We start from the raw sequence: 18,782 nt of genomic DNA, 5'->3' as shown, positions 1-18,782 counted from the left end.
ACTCCCAACCATTCTGAGGACCATTCATATGAAATAGTCTAAAGTCACTACATGCATGCCAGTTTGTGCATGCTTTATAGCCTGCCCATCAGGTTCATTCAGCTTACATTTTATGGACAATCTGGTCACTGTCCTTCTACCCTGAAGAGGGAAAAGTAGTAGTAATAGTAATAGGCAAGTACAGTTTACAGACAACTTAGTATGAACAAGGCCCTTTCCTAAGTACTTCACACATGTTATTTAATTTCGCTCTCACAATAAAAGGGTATTGCTATCTCCATTTTACAGATGAAGAACCAGTGGCTTGGGCAGGGGTAGAGGGCTTAGTAATTTACCCAAGGCCACACACTGTTAAGCAGAGCTGGGACAAATTTCCTTCTAACAAAGCCACATTCATTCCACAACACAACACCAACGTCCCTGTGGTACATATAAGCCAATTATGTCCTAATTCACCAATACTTTTTTTCAGTTTTTTTAAGCCACAAATCAGTTTCTATTTTTTTTTCCTAATTAAGGGTAATGAAACTTGAGGATTTTGGAATTGGTATCAGAATATTCTGAAAGCACCGACATCTCTATTTCATCTTACACAACTATACTCCTCCCTCTCTATATTGCAGCAACACCAGTCTTGCTGCAGAGCCTCAAGGATACCAATCCACCCCAGACTTCCAACTCCCAATTTGAGAAGCTTCACAAAGTCTGTGTTCCCCACTTGCTATGCTCCCAACCCCAACTCTACCATTCTCCAGTTCTGACCTGGTTTACTCCAACTCATCCTTCAATTCTGAGACTCAAAATCCCTCCCAGAGCACACAATCTAAATTGATCCCAGCCTCATGGTTATATCACAGCAACTGTTATTTCATGTAACTAGCCCAGTTTGTAATTACATATGTATGTGTTTATTTATTGTAGTATCTCACTAAAATAGACTCTGAGGGTAGGGATGATTTCTGTATGGTTTACCACTGTATTTTTAGCACCTACACTATTTTGCATGTAGGACGCAATAAGTGTTCAATAAATTAGTGAATAAACGAGTACAAAGATGGCATCATTCATTCTCATTTATACACTAATTTGTTGAGTATACTGTGCACAGAAAATTGTTCAGCCCACCAGTATCTACACAAAGCAGAAGCTCAATAAGTACTTGACTCAATGACAGAAGAGAATTTCACCTGCTCTTCCTATCAGTGTTCCCAGAGGCTTTAGAGTTCAAATCAGTGAGCCTTCAACATCCCTATTTTAAAGAAATGCATGTTCTCAGGGGCTACATAGAATTACACATCTCTACAGTGAATACCCCCAGAAGGCTATACAGGTCTAACAGGTATGTCTGCTCTCTTTTTATCACAGGCATTACTAATCCTCTCTTCCCACTCCCCAAAAAGTCCCCTTTTCTCCATGTTGAGCCTTATTTTCAAATAGTTTTCTTCCTACCTTGCTCTAATATCCTTTTCCTTTTTTATTTCCCTTCTACTTCTAGGCTTTGGTATCAACGGGGTTTGGTTTTACAGCTATTCCATTTCCTCTGGCCAAGGAATTTATCCAACTTTATTTGATCTTTCATTCTTCTCTACAGCACACACACTAGGAACTTCTTTAGGGCCTTCCAGGATCAAGTGTGTCTTGAATAGGTAAGGCTGGCAAAGTTCAAACTCCAGTTAAGGACATTACCCCTTTCAACCACCTCGTTAAAAAGCTAATTCTATCATGTATCCAAGCAGGCCATACCTCAAGTGATTCCTAAAGTCTGGCAAAATGAATAAGTGGTTTTAAAAATTAAACTTTTTCTGTTATCTAATTTTATTTAGGAACTCTCAAAGACATTTTACATATCACCAATTAAAATTGACATTATTAGGATGATTCAGGCATGCTGCACCAAACTAATTAGTGAAAGCAATGATCTTTCCCACAGCAAATAACAGATCACTTAGCATACGTCTAGCATCCCACTCTACAGGCTCTGATGTCAAAGACACTTGTACTTGCACTTGCAATATGGTACTGGGAATGCACTTAAAACAATGATATACAAAACAAGATAAGGAAACAAAACTGCATTTTGTAGCATGCTAAATGCCAAAGTATATAGCAAACTATTTATACAGTAAGACAATAATAATTAATATTTGCATGCATACAATTTTGATTCTGCAATTGTACTATTACACATAGAAAACAAGCTATCCTTTGTAACCACATTTGCCCAGTAAATAGCTTCCGGAGTGAAGAAAGTGTTCCTTGGTGTGGGATGGGTGGAGGAGGGCACAGGAGAAAAACTGCGGCAACTGTAATAGAATAACAGCTTAAAAAAATAATTTATTTAAAAATAAAGCTCTCCAGTAGGACATGCCATCTATCTCTAATCTACTGTTAAAATTGCTAAGTATAAGAAAAACATTATTTTCAAAATAGAACATTCTACACTAAATACCAGTTCTCTAAAATAAAGCACTTCAACCTCTAAATATAAAAGTTTGACACTGAAAGTGAGTATACCTTACAGATTTTTTAAAAATCTAAACCAAAAACGTCTTATAGGAAACAAGGTGAAGAAGACAAGCCTTTGCTTGTAAGGAGATAAGAACCAGGAAGAGAACTCAGTAACACTGCATGTCCACCATGCAGCATTCTACCAGAAGCTTTATATTTTCTCACTTATACCTCTTATGTGGCCAACTTTCAATTACCCGCCAATGATGAAGAGCTAAATCACGAATAAGTTCTCCCATGAGTAAAGACCCACGTTAGTCACCAATTTTAACCTCATTAAATAAGAAAATATTTATTACTATGCAATATTCCAGGAGATAGCAACTTACAACAGTAAGCTAAAGAATAAGATGATTTTAAGTGGCCAAAGGTGATCATACCACCAGAGCCTGGATAAAACACAAAGCAAGCAAAATCTGCCTTTGACAGCCTTTACTTCCTTTTCTGCAGTCAGTCTGTCTCCTGATTCACTCTTTCCCCATTAACCCTAACACCTGCACACAACACAGAACATAGATCGTTGCTGTTTCAGATAATCAATCATAGGTAATCCCTAATTTACGTATTGGTTAGTATTCCACAAGTTTGTAGCACCTAGAAATCATTTTCACACAGAAACGATATTGTAAGAGTAGTTAGGCTCCAAGACCAGTTCAAAAGAGCCTATATAGCATATGAGGGGGGACCCCAAAAAAACCAGAATTTATTTAAAAATTGAGTATTTATTCTAACATATTTAAAAGTACTCTCCATTTGATGCAATACACTGATTGAGATATTTTTTACCACTGCTCAAAACAGTTTTTGAACTCGCCAATTTTAATGCCTTTTTTGTTTCACCTCTTCCACATTGGCAAAACATTTTCCTTCGAGGACTGTTTTTCACCCGGGGAAACAAAAAAAAGTTGTTCAGGGCGAAATCGGGTGAATAGGAAGGGTGGTCAAAAACTGCTGAACACTTAGCACAGTGTGGCAGGTGTGGGCAGGTGTGGTGGTAAATCACCCATCATGAAATGGGCAAATGTGCTGTCTTCAAAAAAAAAAAAAAAAACCACTGAAGCCGAAGAACCCGCTCACAACTCCAGCTGGTACACTGATACAGTTGAGTTCCTATAACACTCACTTAGTAGGGGAAGCCTGTACTACAAGGAGTTCGCCCTCCAGAAGATAATTCTGTTTTTTGAGGGGTCCCCCTCATATATGGTACTGAGTAATAATAATAATAATAGTAATGAAACAAAACAGGAAAGTAGGAATCACAGGTTTTTTTGCCCCCCCCCCCAGATGGTATGGTAGCTATTAGAGGACTGTGTACTCCTGCCATGCTCCCTCCCCACCAAACACCTTAGTCTTCGGTGAGACTGTACTGTCTCATCAATTAGACTTCACACATACTATGTTCCTCATTATTTCTCAGCCAAAAAAAAAAAAAAAGAGAGAGAGACAGACAGACAGGTACTTTCACTTAATTCTTTTACCTGGTTAATTTTTATCTCCATAAAAACTGAAAATAATTAGGAGAATTAGAAATGTTCCCTGTCAAGAGAGAGGCTAAGGGTAAAGAGAGGCAATTCTTTTACCAGAGGATAATGTGAATGCTAAAGACAAAAACTGTGGTTCATATATACTATTTATTAGTTTTGTGAACAAATTTCTTTACATCCCTAAGGCTCAATTTCCTCCTCTATGAAACAGGGGTGGTAGTACTGTAATGGCCATCTGCCTAGAATCTGTCCTCTCCTTGCCTTTGCGAAATTATTTCAACCCACTATCTATTCTGTCTGACTTTGGTAAAGCTGGCCATCAAATGAGTGGGCATGTGATCCAGGATCCAACAGAGTACCTCAGCCCTCTGACCACAATGTTACTCCAGAATGGGCCACAACACACCAAGGCCAATATAGTCCCTTTCTTGAAACATGAAGGGAGAGGGGTTGGTCAGCTGGAATGAAGTAAGCATGGAGCTGCCTGCACAGTTGTTGTTCAATACACAGAGAATACCCATCTGCAAAAGGAAAGGGACTGGAAAAATGAGAGAAAGACTCCTGATAACATCTGAGTCCCTGGCTCCAGACAACTCAGAAGCCCTTCACAATACCCTTTTTTTCTTTTCTTTTTTTGCTTAAGCTAGTATGAGTTGTGTTTCTGTCCTCAGTAATGGGAAAGAGCTCTATTTATTAGCTATTCACAGAGTTGCTCTGATATTTAATGATAACATAAGTAGAGGGCCTGACAAGAGATACTGGGTCATTGCCGAAATTGTTACTCCTATAATCAGAAAATAACACCAAAGAGTGAAAGAAAAACCCTACCAGAAACTAAAACCAAAAGGTAGGTAAGCCTAAAATAGCCTTCCCAACTGGACGGAGCAGTCTGGGGACAGCTATGGAGAAATGAATCCTCAGATAAGGAGAGAATCTATGAAGCTCACAACCATTATCACACTTCAAATGAATTCATGGTGAAAAAACTAAGGAATTTTGTTTCTTGCACTAAAATTAACAAATATGATTGGCCTTCCAAAGAGCTTTGTTTTTTCATATCAGTGTCTCAATGTTTAGGGAGATCTCAAAATGTATAACTACGATTTTAAAACCTCCAAAACTAATGTTTTAAGATCTCATATGATACAACTTTGTTTTCACATGGTTCTTATATATTGCTTTAGTCATTGCTGTTTCCTAAGTAGTGGCATATGTTTATATATTAAACATTTATGACAATTTAAGAAAAGTACCTTCAACTAATGAAAGAGAAGAATTCCTTAAAATTTTATACAGAGAGAATTGTAATATTGCTATCTAATGTGAAAAGAAAGCACAAAACTGAATTATGCACACATATCCCACCCCAAATCCAGGAGCCAAGCTGAAGAATTCTGGAGAGAATGAAGACCTAATTCCATGGCACTCTGAACCCAGTCAATTGCCCCAAGCCAACCATCGCCCACTGAGTAGCTACTATGAAATGTGCAAGTATGGTGCCAACACAAGCCATGCTGCACAATATAACCCATTAGCTTAAGTATTCAGTCACTACCATCTCTTTGTCTTCCAAATGGCTGATTTGATCATCTGCTTCATCAAACTTACTGTTTGTGCCTTCCATTGTATTATTTACTTCAAATATTACATTCTTTATTTCTGACTGGTCATTTTTTATGGTTTCTATGTCTTTTTTCATGCTGTTGAGCATCCTTATAATACTGCTCTAAACTCTGTATCTGATAAATTGCTTGCCTCCATTTCAGTTAGTTGTTCTTCTCAAGAATTCTCTTGTCCTTTCATTTGGAGCCTGTTTCTTTCTCTTCCTACTTTGGCTACTTCTCTGTGTTTGTCTCTATGTATTGGAGAGATATGCACAGACTCTGGTGCAATCCTATGTCCAAATTGCCTGCGACTGGCCCTGGGCAACCTGTTTGCAGCTACCAGTGATCCATAGCTTGTGGCTCCCTCTGCTGGGCCTAGGTGTGAGCAGAAAGAACCAAGCAACACTACACATCAGGGCTGGCTTTTTACCAGCACTGGCCCAGAGGAGGGTCAGCTAAAGTCTCAAACCTCCCAGAGATCCATCTTCATTTGCAGCCTTTCTGTTAGGCTTAATCAATAAATGTGCTGCCAGCTATACTCCTCAGCAGCCCAGCTTAAGCTCCAGAGGGTAGGGCAAGCGGGATTCCGGCTGGTGGGGCTACTGGTTCTCCCCCAGGCTGATGCCACATGGTGGGGAGTATTCTGCCCGAGATAGATGGCTTCTCCAATATGGGGAATGAACTCAGCACTGGGAGCCTGGTGGCTGGCCCTTCAGCTCTCTGCAGAACCACGAACCCCAGGCTCTTCTCATGTGGCTCTAGTCTGCTTTGCCCTCCTTGTGCCAGAGACCAGGGTCAATGGCTGCAAATGAAATTTTATGTACGGGCCCTTTAAGAGGCTCTCTGCATCTCCAGCCATCCTTCCCTGGTAGACAGAAACCCCGCTGTTTTTCACAGTCAGATGTTATTTGGGGTGCTTTCCCAGTTCTGGTGCTCTTGGCTGGGGAACCAGGCTTGGGTTTAGACTCCACACTTCTCAGGGGGAAGCCACCAGTCGCTGAAATATCCCTCCAAACTTCAGCTGCCGCCTGTGAGAGCTCTGTCAGTTGTCTTGCGCCTCCATACTCCTTACCAGTCTCTATGTGGTGACGTGGTTTCTTTCACAAGTCCTTGATTATAAGGCTTCTCTCAAGCCAGTGCTCAGTTAATTATTCAGGATGGTTTTTCTATAATTTAGTTGCAATTCTAGTTTTGTCCTGGGAGGAGGTTAGTGTAGCTTTCCACCTACACCACCACCATCTTGGATTCACCAGTAACTACAATCTGATAAAGTTCATCATTTCCTAAACTTTAAATGTTACTCTCCTGATTTTAAATGTTACTCTCCTAATTTTCTCAATTTTAAATGATACTCTCCTAATTTTTTCCTCAAAACTATGGTCTTCCTCTATCCATTCAACCAGAATCTAACGTGGTTTAGTACATAATTACACATATCTAGTTTATTTATTTTGTTTTGGTTCTCAGTGGTACTCTGCAAAAAGCACCTCAATTTTTATACAAATTTGGAAACCACAGTGCTACAAGAGAAATCAAAAGTAATATAAGCCAGGGCAGATCAATTATCTCAATGAGTTACAATGCATAGAGAAAAGCTATGGAAATAAAAAAATTAATTAAAAGTAAGGAAAAAGTGATGAAAAATTCAAACAAGTTCCACAGGCAATCTGTGAAGGAAGTGAGGTCATTAGAGAAATAGTACTGATGATGAAGGTGGTTCAAAAGAGGAAGCTCTAAGCCAGACTTTGAGGAAAGGAAAACAGAAACAAGAACAGGAGAGCAGACTGCAGCCTGGCGCCAGTGTTAGGCTCTGCTACAATACTGCTACTACAGACCTGTGAGTTTTAGCTGACAAATTCATGGTGGTTCAGAAAAGAGGTGTCATATGAGAATTTTAAATAAGTCAAGTAACACATGTAAGTTCCAAATTTTATATATTTCAGTTTGAATTTCTCATATATCATTCAAAACCTCAATAAACTAGAAACTAATAAACAAGACCTCTAATTAATGGTTGAAAATATATAAAATCTAGGCTCCTGTCAAGTAGTAGAACTAAAAATTCTCTGTTGTTGAATCCTTTTTTCAAACTTGGCTACAAAAATAACATGCAGAAAGGCTTTTTTATGTGTGGTTCTGAAGGCAATGGAACATCTTTCTTCCTTTATACATTTCTAAATTGTTTTCTTAGATCAGGCGAGATTAGACCTCTGATGTTTCATCCCACTCCTAAACTTTCTTATAAGATCGCTTTTTTCATAATGTTGTTTACACTAAAAAACACTATAAGAAAAATAATAAAAAGCTCACTTAAGTTTATAGTCTAGTGAGAGGGGATAGCATTCATCACTATTTATAAAGAAAGTAAAATTACTTGGCAATGGGATAGAGAGTGACTTTTATGGTGGTCAAAGTTCTGAGAGCAACCTAAAAGATGAGAAAGAAGGCAGTGATATAAAAGGATGAAAAGCAAGGCAGAGGTAACAGCCAGTGCAGAAGGCCTTTAAGTACAGATCAAGGTCGCAGGTTCAATTTTCAGTCAGGGCACATGCCTGGGTTGCAGGCCAGGTACCTGGTTGGGTTGCATGCAAGAGGCAACTGATTGATGTATCTCTTTCACATCAATGTTTCTCTCCCTCTCTTTCTCCCTGCCTTCTCCTCTCTCTAAAAAACAAATAAAAATAAAATATTTCAAAAAAGATAGTAAAAAAGATGGCACATCTCAGGTTTGTAAAACTGTAAACTTTTCTAAAGCCATATACAAAAAGAGTAATGAAATGATGACTACAATTTAGTAAAAGTTCAGAACCACATGAGTCTTGACTCAAACAAGTTTTCCTAAAGTAAACAAACACTAATTTCTCTTGTAACCACTTAAATTTGATTAAAATGACAACCCTAAGGAAGTGATTTTCATAAATCAAACTAAAGTCTTACTTAATGTTATAATGTCCAGTTTTCAGGGTACATCTGTCAGGAAACTGAGCAAGTTTCCTTGAGAGCATTTTAAAATACTTTCTGCACTCCTGCACACCGGTGCCTTGTTCATTGTCAGTAGAAGCAGAAAGTGGCAGTCCATCTCTGACACGAATGACTGAGGCAGATAAAATCATAGACATTTCAACTGAAAGGGAAGACCTAAAACAAAATGAAAAATTGGAGTTAGATAAAAAATTAAAGCCTAAGCTGATATCAGTGCAAAAATGTTCAACACATTAATAATCAAATATATACTAATTAAAACAATGACTAATGATGCTTTCCTTAACAAATTAGCTTCAATAAAAATAATACTTGCTTCTTTCTGGCATTTTCATAAGTATATGTGGAAGCAAATACTAGAATAAACACCATTCTCAAAACAATTGGGCACTATTCAACAGTTTAATAATATTTATGCTCTGTTTGGTAGGTACACTATAGACAGGGGGATGTTAAGAATAGCACAGGAAAAGGGTGAAACCAAAGAACTTACATGCACAACCCATGGACATGAACTGAGGGAGGTGGGATTGCTGGAGGGAAAGGGAGTACTGGACAGAGGGGAGAAAAGGGAAAAAAATTGGGACAACTATAACAGCATAATCAGTAAAATATACTTAAAAGTAATATTTATGCTCTATAATGAAAAATAATTTAAATATTATAAGCCCTATCCTAAGTAAAAACAAAATTTTAAACAGAAAGACATCCTTTCACAGAAATAACTGAAAACAACCTAAACATCCAATAACAGGGGGATAACTAAATAAATTATAGTACACCCATATAACTGAATATAATGCAGAAACGAAAAGTTATGTTAGTGAAAAACAGTTCAATAATGTGGCAAAATGCTTATCTGATGGGTAGTAAAAAAAGGCAAGATAAAAACTCCAAATGTGTTTTCCATAAAGACAAAGAAAAGGAAGAAGGGAGGGATAAATGGAGAAAAAGATACAGGAAAGAAACATACCAAAATTAGAATAATGCTTATCCCCAGGAAATAGTATTATGGATAATTATCCTTTTATAATTCCCTAAATTTTCATATTTCACAATGGACACATCTTACTTTTATAACCAGAAAAAATATTATTTAAAATAAATCTGGACTGGCAAGACAGCAGTGGAGTAGAAGGATCTTTCTCACACTTCCTCCCAGAACCAAACTGGAAATAAAAATAAAGAAAGGAACAGCCACCTGAAATAAACAACTGAAGACTACCTGAAAAAGAGACTTTTGGCCAAGGATGGGCAGAAACCAATTTGTGACCAGTAGTGTAACAGAGTAGGGGAAGGATCTCCAAATTCCCCACAGTCTGTGGTTTAGGGGATGGGGGAAGGAGATAATACAGCTTTTCCGGTACTTTGCATATCTATGGCAAGCTGATACCTAGATAATAAAAGGGCAGCAGATGACAGGCTTAAGATAATTTTCATAATAATGACAAGGTGACAGTTGAGCCTTTCCTGAGGGAAGCTGTGCTGCCACCTGGGTTAAAGGACAGATGATACAACTTAAGATACTTTTCATAACAATGATGTACGGCGCTTGGGGTCAGCATTTAAAATTGGCGGGGGAGGGGGGGGATATAAAGGGGACATGCAGTTTGAAAGGATGTAGAAGGTACCCCACTACCAAACCACCATGAGGTCTGGTGGAAAAGGTGCCATGTGGTTTTAAATTAAGTGCTAGAACAAGAAAAGAGAGAGCATGGGGAAGGACCATGTTAGAGGAGCATGAAGAAGGTGCAATGATGAAAGAGGAGGTTGTAGCAGCCATGTGGGCAACAGCAAGCAGCTATGTAGTTTGTAGTCAGGATTCAGCCATGCAGCCTGGGCTAGTAAGAAAGCAGGCACGCTGCTGCTTTGATCATGCCCGCTCTAGCTGACACTGAAGCCAACTCAGGACCTATGGAAAGGACACTTTTAGGATTTGTGCCTTTCTTGGACTTCACCATGATCCAGTGTAACACAGCAAATGTTTTCCTGGACTAGTATATGGAGGCTGAGGACAACATACCCCAGATCCTAAAGGAGAGAGGCGACAGATAAGGGATGGGGAACTACTGGGCTTGGTTTTGGCTTATAGACTTTTGGGGAGTAAGGGAAGTGCTGGGTCTCCGCAGAGAAAAGGGTCTCGAGCTGAAATGCTCCCAGCACCCCCACCGTTGGAATATTGTAAATAAAGACCTGTTTTTCTCAACACTAATTTGTTGGGTCATATACCAAGGTGTACCCTGGCTGGTTTGGCTCAGTGGATTGAGCGTCGGCCTGCGAGCTAAGTGTCGCTGGTTCGATCTTCCAGTCAGGGCACATCAGAGAAGGAAAACTCTGACTCCAAAAAACCTCCGCTGCCTTGCGCATACCTCTTCAGGGGAAAGGCTAAGGGAGTAAACCCTGACAGAAAATCCGGAGCCGGAGTCCCTAAGGCGGTTTGACGTTGTAGTCAACACGGGCAACTCCTGCGGCGCACCTGAAACCAAGCTGTATTGACTCCGTCTTTCCCTTGGACCCTTCAGCTGCGAAGAGAGGGGGGGTCTGCTGCATGGGCAACAGCAGACCCTCCATATTACCCTGCCCAGGCTCTGTAGCTTCAGCTTCACTGGAGAGGACACTCCAGCGTCATCGCAAGATGTCGATTCAACACGGGAGGAGACAGATACCGTGTCACTCCCGAGTCGGACTGCACAACCATTCTCGGCGGTGCAGATAGGCTCTTAAGAAGCTACACCATCATCTCTCGAGACGGACGGCTGCCGACGACGATACCAAGGTGCCCAGTGAACAAGCCACATTGCCTGTAAGAGTAGGAAGGGTGGGGACATGAATGGGGATGGCCCCAGGCAGCGATGGTCTCAGGGTGTGGCAAGGCTGGGGGACTATTTCCCAGAGGAGTGAAGCCTGGACCCCAGTTCAGGCTCCCAAGCATGGTGCGCCAGTGCCAAGAGTAGCCACCCACTTAGAATCCAGTGGTGAAAGGCCACAGGGTTTTTGTCTGCTGGGGACAAAGCCACTATTTTTTTTCCTGTTAAAGGGGTCAATGCACAGGTTTTCTTCATTCACAACAATTCGCCTTGGGCTCAAGTGAAGGGAGGGCAGCGCAGATTGGAGTCACCCTAGGGAAGACTGAAGGAGTGGCATTGGGGAGTGCCATGAGGGAGAGGCTGCAGGGATTTTTGTGCTGGGTCATACTTTGATACCACAGCAGTCATCTTTCTTGAAAAGAGCAGGGCCCTCCCAGGGGGAAAACAATTACCTTTCACCATGCGATACTACTTACCCCACCTTCCGTCGCGTGCGCGCGCGCGCGCGTGCGTGTCCCCCACAGGACTGCTAACACATAAGGCCACCCCAAGACAGGGAATCAAAGAAGATCTATCTAATACATAGAAACAAACCGAAGGAGACAGCTAAAACGGTTAGACAAAGAAACAATCTCCTAAAGAAAGAAAAGGAGAAATCCTCAGGAGAGCTAAATGAAACTGAGGCAAACAGTTTATTAGAGAGTTCAAAGTAATGGTTATAAGGATGATCAAGGAACTTAGTGGGAACTACATCAGCATGAAAAAGTACATAGAAGGTATGAATAAAAACCAGCTAGAAATGAAGAATGCAATATCCAAAATGAAGAACACACAAGAAGGAATTTTTAAAAGGCTAGATGAAGCAGAAGATTGAATCAGCTATTTGGAAGACACGCTAGGAAAAAACACCAAATCACAGCAACAAAAAGAAAAAAGGACTTACAAAGAATGAGAATTGTTTCAGAGAGCTTAGGGTACTTCCATCAAGATGGTGGCATAGGTAAACACACCTCACCCCCTTGCACAACATCAAAATTGCAACGAAATTATAGAATAACCAGCACTCAGAACCATCAGAAATCGAGTTGAATGGAAGTCTGACAACTACGGAATTAAAGAAAGCACATCCAACCAGAGTAGGAGGTGGGTGCAGAGATGTGGAACAGGCTGGTGCCACAACCATGGGTGGTGGATAAAATTGTTCATCATTAACAAACCATTCTTATATGAAATGTTAAAGGGACTTATTTAAGAAAAGGATCATCAAAATGATGTACAATAAAATGGCAATAAATACATATCTATCAACAATGGAATCTAAAAAACTAAGCAAACGATAAGATAGAATCGTGGACATGGAGAGGGTTTTGATGGTTGAAAGATGGAAGGGGGCTCTTGGGGAATGGGTGAAAGTGTGAGATTAAGAATTACAAATATGTAATACAGAATAGCCATGGGGATGTAAAGTACAGCAGAGGAAATCCAATAGCCAAAGAACTTAGACGCATGACCCGTGGACATGAACAATGGTGTGGGGATTGCCTGAGGGAGGAGGGGTGGTGGGTGGTGTGGTGCAAAGGGAGAAAAATTGGGAAACTGTAGCAGCAAAATCAATAAAATATAATTTAAAAATTAAGAGAGCTTTGTGACAACATGAAATATAACAACATCCGCATCACAGGGATACCAGCAGAGAAGAAAGTGAGCAAGGTAGAGGAAACCTGCCGAAGAAATAATGACAGAAAACTGCCATAACTGAATGAAGGAAAAAGTCACACAAGTTCAGGAAGCACAGAGAGCCCTAATCAAGATGAACCAAAGGGACCCACACAAAGAAACATCATAATTAAAATAAATAAATAAAATAAATCTGACAGCTAAAGGAATTAGTAGTTTTGATACTATTCCCAATCATTTTACCATAAAGTAAATCATAATGGCCTCTCTTATTAGATTCTGATCATGCTTTACAAGAGGACTACTAGGCCTGGGTCTGAATGAAATCAAGTAAACAGTCAAACTTTGATAAAAAATATACACTAATTTTCAAATATTAGCATATATAAAAAAATCACTGGGCCCAGGCCAGTGTTGGCTCAGTGGATTCAGCGCTGGCCGACCTGTGAACCCAAAGGTCACCAGTTCGATTCAGTCAGGGCACATGCCTGGGTTGCGGGCCGGGTCCTCAGTTGGGGGCGTGCAAGAGGCAACCCATCAATGTGTTAGAAACAAGAACACAGTGACTCCCAAACCAGTAGAAAGTCATTAGTCGTCATCGTCGTCGTCGTCGGCAGCCGTCCGTCTCGAGAGACGATGGTGTAGCTTCTTAAGAGTCTATCTGCACCGCCGAGAATGGCTGTGCAGTCCCACTCGGGAGTGACACGGTATCTGTCTCCTCCCGTGTTGAATCGACATCTTGCGATGAAGCTACAGAGCCTGGGCAGGGTGATATGGAGGGTCTGCTGTTGCCCATGCAGCAGACCCCCCCTCTCTTCGCAGCTGAAGGATCCAAGGGAAAGACGGAGTCAATACAGCTTGGCTTCAGGTGCGCCGCAGGAGTTGCCGGTGTTGACTACAATGTCAAACCGCCTTAGGGACTCCGGCTCCGGATTTTCTGTCGGGGTTTACTCCCTTAGCCTTTCCCCAGAAGAGGTATGCCGCAAGGCAGCGGAGGTTTTTTGGAATCAGAGTTTTCCTTCTCTGAGAAAGTCATTAGTAACAAAGGGCAAATGTAATTAAAGGGTCTTAAGGGCAAATGTAATTAGAGGATCTCTGAGAAGGGAGTTGACAGCACGCGCTTATCTACAAATCACTATAGGGGCATTTAGATAACCGTGTTAGATTGTAACTCCGGAGTAACCAGTAATGGAGAAACGGGGAAGAAGGAGAGGGGAGCTAATTGCGTTAGGGTGGGGAAGCTAATCGCTCTCACTTTAGGGTGGCAATTTTAGGGTGGAGAAGATAATCACTTTAGGGTGGCAATTTTAGGGTAGAGAAGATAATCACTTTAGGGTGGCAATTTTAAGGTGGAAAAGATAATCACTTTAGGGTGGCAATTTTAGGGTGGGGAAGCTAAGACTATAAAACCAGTTTCCTTTGTCTACTTGGCGCGCACATTCTCCTGGCTGTGAGGGTGCGCCCAGCTCTGCAGACTCCTCAATAAAGGCCTCCCTTTACTGCTCAAGTCCTGTGTCCCAGTTTTTATTATGAGCATTTCTCACAATTATATCTCTTGCACATTGATGTTTCTTTCCCTCCCTTCCCCTTTCTCTGTAAATAAATAAAATCTAAAAAAGGAAAAACTTTTTTTAATCATTGGAAGTTTAATTAGGAATGCTGATTTCTGGGTCAACCTCCAAAAAAATTCTGATCCACTGACTGTGGAAGGGGACTTGAGAATCTTTCATCTTTAGCAAATTTCCCACGTAATTACCATGCTATTGCCTAAAGATTGCACTTTGAAAAACACTGAATTGAAACATGCTCACAGTGTAAATTAAGTGATACTTGTTCTCTGTCAGGCCATCAGAACAGGATGCCACTAAATGCTTCTCTTTCGTTAGCAACTGGTAAAAACTGAAAAATCTGAAAACAATTTCATGTGCTTTTTTCACGATATTGTATCTCGGAGACTAAATTAATCCTTACCTGCCCAGTTCAGCTATGTCAATTTTATCTCATCCCAAAAATGAAAAATTGAGTTACTAATATATCAAAAAATGTCACAGAAAACTAACTGGTACTGAGTTTGGAAATCAGTAGTTCCTAGTTTTCACTGCTGTGTGAAGTCAAAATCTGCTCATTTATGATGGTAACTGGCAATAAAAATTAATTGAAGTAATAGTGCTTTAACATTAAATTTACTCCCTCTATTTTCCTGTTTTTGTGAGGAAATTAAGAGGAATAACTGGGTATTAATATGTTATTACCCTTTCATATTTTTGTCCTGTATTTACTTAAAAGGAAAAAATCTCAGCAGGAATCAAATTAGCCTTTACCATATTGGATTCTTTGAGCTAAAGTTCCAACATGACATACACAAATCACTTTTTTCCCTATTCAATCAATTTCTTTTCTCTTCTAAAAGCAGTAGCAAGGGAAAGCTGGTATTTCTCAAGAGATAAAAGATTTATTATAATCCCTTTTTAAAATTGCTGCTATGTTTTATTTAATTACTAAACCACAGTTGCAACATTTAGCCTAAGTAGAAAAATGTTTTATTTCATACTTTAAGTATTTATTATTTAAATATAAAACTTTTGTTTTTACAGAAATATACTGCAACACAAGGCCTACTCTGTGAATTAAAATGAGGGCAGGGTTGTGACCTATAGTTTCCAAACATCCATATACTTAGTATTTAAAAGTAAACTGCCTGATCTTTCTAGGATCCCAACTAAAATTAGAAATTATCGTTACTAGGGTGCTAATTTTCATGTAATTTTCAAAGCTACTCTTTTCTTCATGACTTGAAAGGCAAAAAGAGAAGTTTCATACTTCCTAAAACATATACTGAGAAAAGAACCTTGTGGGATCATGACTGTGGGTCCAAGGTACCAACCAGCAAGGCAATCTCTCAAAAAGTAATACACAAAACTCAAAGTATAAGTACACTTTCTATCTATTTTCTAGCAAGATGCTTTCATAAATGTCTTAAAGATAAAGCATACATATTGGGTTAATCACACATATTTTATTTTAGTTCATTATTTCCCAAACTTCAGTCATCCAAGCACCATTTTAAGAATTCCTACCATATCTGTACTATTATCTACCTAATACGTCTTTCAATTGACTTATTTTTTTTGCCCTACCCTTAGCAATGGGGGTCTGTGAAATCAGTTTTGATGTTAGGTTTTTCTCCTAACTTAATAAATTAAAATACAGAAATTTTGGCACTCCATTCAAATATGTGTGAAAGTTTTTGAAGAATTATTATTTTTTTTCTACCCCCTTTCAGACTATGTGGCTTCTCTCCCTATTATTTTTTAATGTTCATCTGCCTATCACACAAATTATCTGATGGTACCAAAATTTGGTAAACATTACCTTGGTACATATTATTTTATTAAAACTGCTAACAGAGATCTGTGAGAATTGGGAGGGGTTGTTGTTTGGGGAGAAAGCTGTACTAACTGTGATACACAGGGTAGAGGCGAGACTGAGTGAAAAAGGGAGTTCTTTACACAGCCCTAGGTGTGCCTAACAAGAAGGCACTTGGGAAAGTCTGAAGAACAAAAGTGGAAACAGTACGAAGGACAACCAGAAATTATTTTGCAGCTTACCCCCACAACACACACCCAACCTCTCCGGCAGCCTCTGATGCTGCCATTAGAGAGGCTTGCACAGAACAGTACGTATAAGACCTCAGGCTCCAGAGTACATCATCCCCATATCTAGAAACAGGGCCCCCAACACACACACTAGTGTGTCAGTCCCCAACATTTGTGTAGCACCTCATAGTTACAAAGACGGAGTAGATATAACCTTCATTTTACAGATGAGGAAATAAAGCTTCCTTCTCTCGATGTTGCACTGCTAATGTATGACAGAACTGGTGCTTAAACCTACGTTTCTTATATCTCTACATTACTGGGCTACACCAGTCTCCTAAAACCAACAAAGGGCAAGAACCTAGTGATACAAAAACTAGATACCTACTCATTCTGAAATAATAATAAAAGACCAGCTTACATTTTAAGAGGCAATACAGTAGTTAACTGATTGTCTGGGCTCAAAAACTGGCTCCACAATGAGCCTTTCTACACAATTTCCTCACTTGTAAACGGTGGCTACTAAAAGTACGTATCTCATAGGGTTATTTTAAGGATAACAATAGTTTCTACCTCACAGGAACATGTTCCTCACAGGAACATGAAGCACTGCCTTGCAGACTAAAAGTGCAATATTGTTTGCTGTTACTATTTATTGACTGCCCTCTACTTAACCAGGTTTACTCACATTACCTCACGTAAGCTTTCCAATAACCTGTGAGTAGGTATTTTCAATTCCATTTTACCTTTGAGGAAATTCAAACTCAGAAAAGTAATTTATTCAGTCCCTAAATTAGCAAGTGACAGATAAACTCGGGCCTAACTCTAACCACGCTCTCAACATAACCAAGCTTCTCACTCAACTACAGGGAGAGAAGGAATGAGGTTTCCGAGAGCCAACACGGGCAAATCTCTGGGCTCAGTGTTCATTCAATCCCCACAAAACGCAAACTTAGCCACTGGTTCAAATTCCATTCTGCCTAGAAGGTAGAGAAAATGTGACGTCAAGCTCTCTGGGACACCTAAGCAGCCTCGGTGGATCCGTGTTTCCGACACCTGGGAGCCAGGGAATGCCCTCCACTGCTGACAGCCCAGGGCGACTGTCCCTCCCAGTCGGCCCTCCTCCCCCGGCTGCCCCATACCCATGGAAAGCCAGCTGAAAGGCAATCGCCGCCCGCGCGGCCCCTGAGACCCCGCAAGTCGAAACGGACTAAGTCCCCGCAATCCCTCTCCTCCCGAGTTCTGTGATTCCAACAATACCCAGCTCCTGCCTTGGGATAGGTCTGTTGACACGAGGACTAGGGGCCAGAACTGTAGCGGGAGGAGGGGTGAATGAGCCGAACTAGCGGCCAGAAGTTCCAGCGACTCCAAGAGGAAAGAAATGAGGACTGGAAAGCGCCTGTCCGTACCTGTAGAGCCGGAAGGCGCCGTTCCGAATCACGTAGCCCGCAATGCATTGTGGGACCAGCCCGGCGCTCAACGTGGCTGACGCCCAGGATCAAGCCCCGCCCCATTTCCTGGGCACGCCCAGGACCGTCGGGTTTTGTGAGGAGGGCACACTGATCCGTCCCCTGCTGGGGCGAGGTAGTCCCGCCCACTCCAGGAGAGATTGGCAGTCTTTCACGCCACGGCGCCAAGAGATGGCTAACTCCCGTGCCGGCAGTTTATGTTGTGCCTTAGGGATGAGGCGAATCTCCCGCCTGCCTCTTGCGAGAGGTGGCCATTAATGTTTCTCTTCCTCTTTCTCCCCCTCTTCCCCTCTGTCTAAAATTAAATAAACTTTAAAAAAATTTTTTGATTAGGAGAGATTGGGGTTACTGAAATTTGCAGGGCAGAGAAATATGTATAAGAATCTCCTTGAATATTTGGTGTAGGTTTAAGGATAGACTTCATGAGACTGATTAAGTAACAACTACTGGGGAACTATAAACCTAACGATTACTAGAGCTCCAATAGAGTCAGGAAACACGTCAATTTTTGACCAACTGGCATAATAGAAAAACCTTATTAAAGACCTGGGGAATTTTATAGAGAGACTTCAGAAAGACTACACTTGAGAGATGTTATTTTAAAAATAAAAGGCCAAAGTGAGAGGCAGAAAGCATTTATTTGCGATTTTAAAAA

The 18,782-nt window shown here is 40.6% G+C and overlaps 1 protein-coding gene across 1 annotated transcript in view; it reads right to left on the bottom strand.

The window, feature by feature from the left end:
* Window positions 1-18,113, bottom strand: part of SEC22A (SEC22 homolog A, vesicle trafficking protein) — a 62,242-nt gene extending 44,129 nt beyond the window's left edge. The window contains exons 1-2 of the mRNA XM_090277542.1: window positions 18,068-18,113; window positions 8,534-8,734 (exon numbers count right to left, since the gene is read on the bottom strand). Coding sequence (XP_090133668.1) covers window positions 8,534-8,715 — 182 coding nt within the window. The 5' untranslated portion in view covers window positions 8,716-8,734; window positions 18,068-18,113. The remainder of the gene's footprint in view (window positions 1-8,533; window positions 8,735-18,067) is intronic.
* Window positions 18,114-18,782: the final 669 nt, after the last annotated feature.

The sequence above is a fragment of the Furipterus horrens genome, unplaced genomic scaffold (assembly GCF_987537825.1).
Source record: "Furipterus horrens unplaced genomic scaffold, mFurHor1.1.pri manual_scaffold_1, whole genome shotgun sequence".
NCBI classification, from domain to species: domain Eukaryota; kingdom Metazoa; phylum Chordata; class Mammalia; order Chiroptera; family Furipteridae; genus Furipterus; species Furipterus horrens.
Note: the sequence above shows the minus strand (reverse complement) of the source record. Positions and strands in the feature narration are given on the sequence as shown.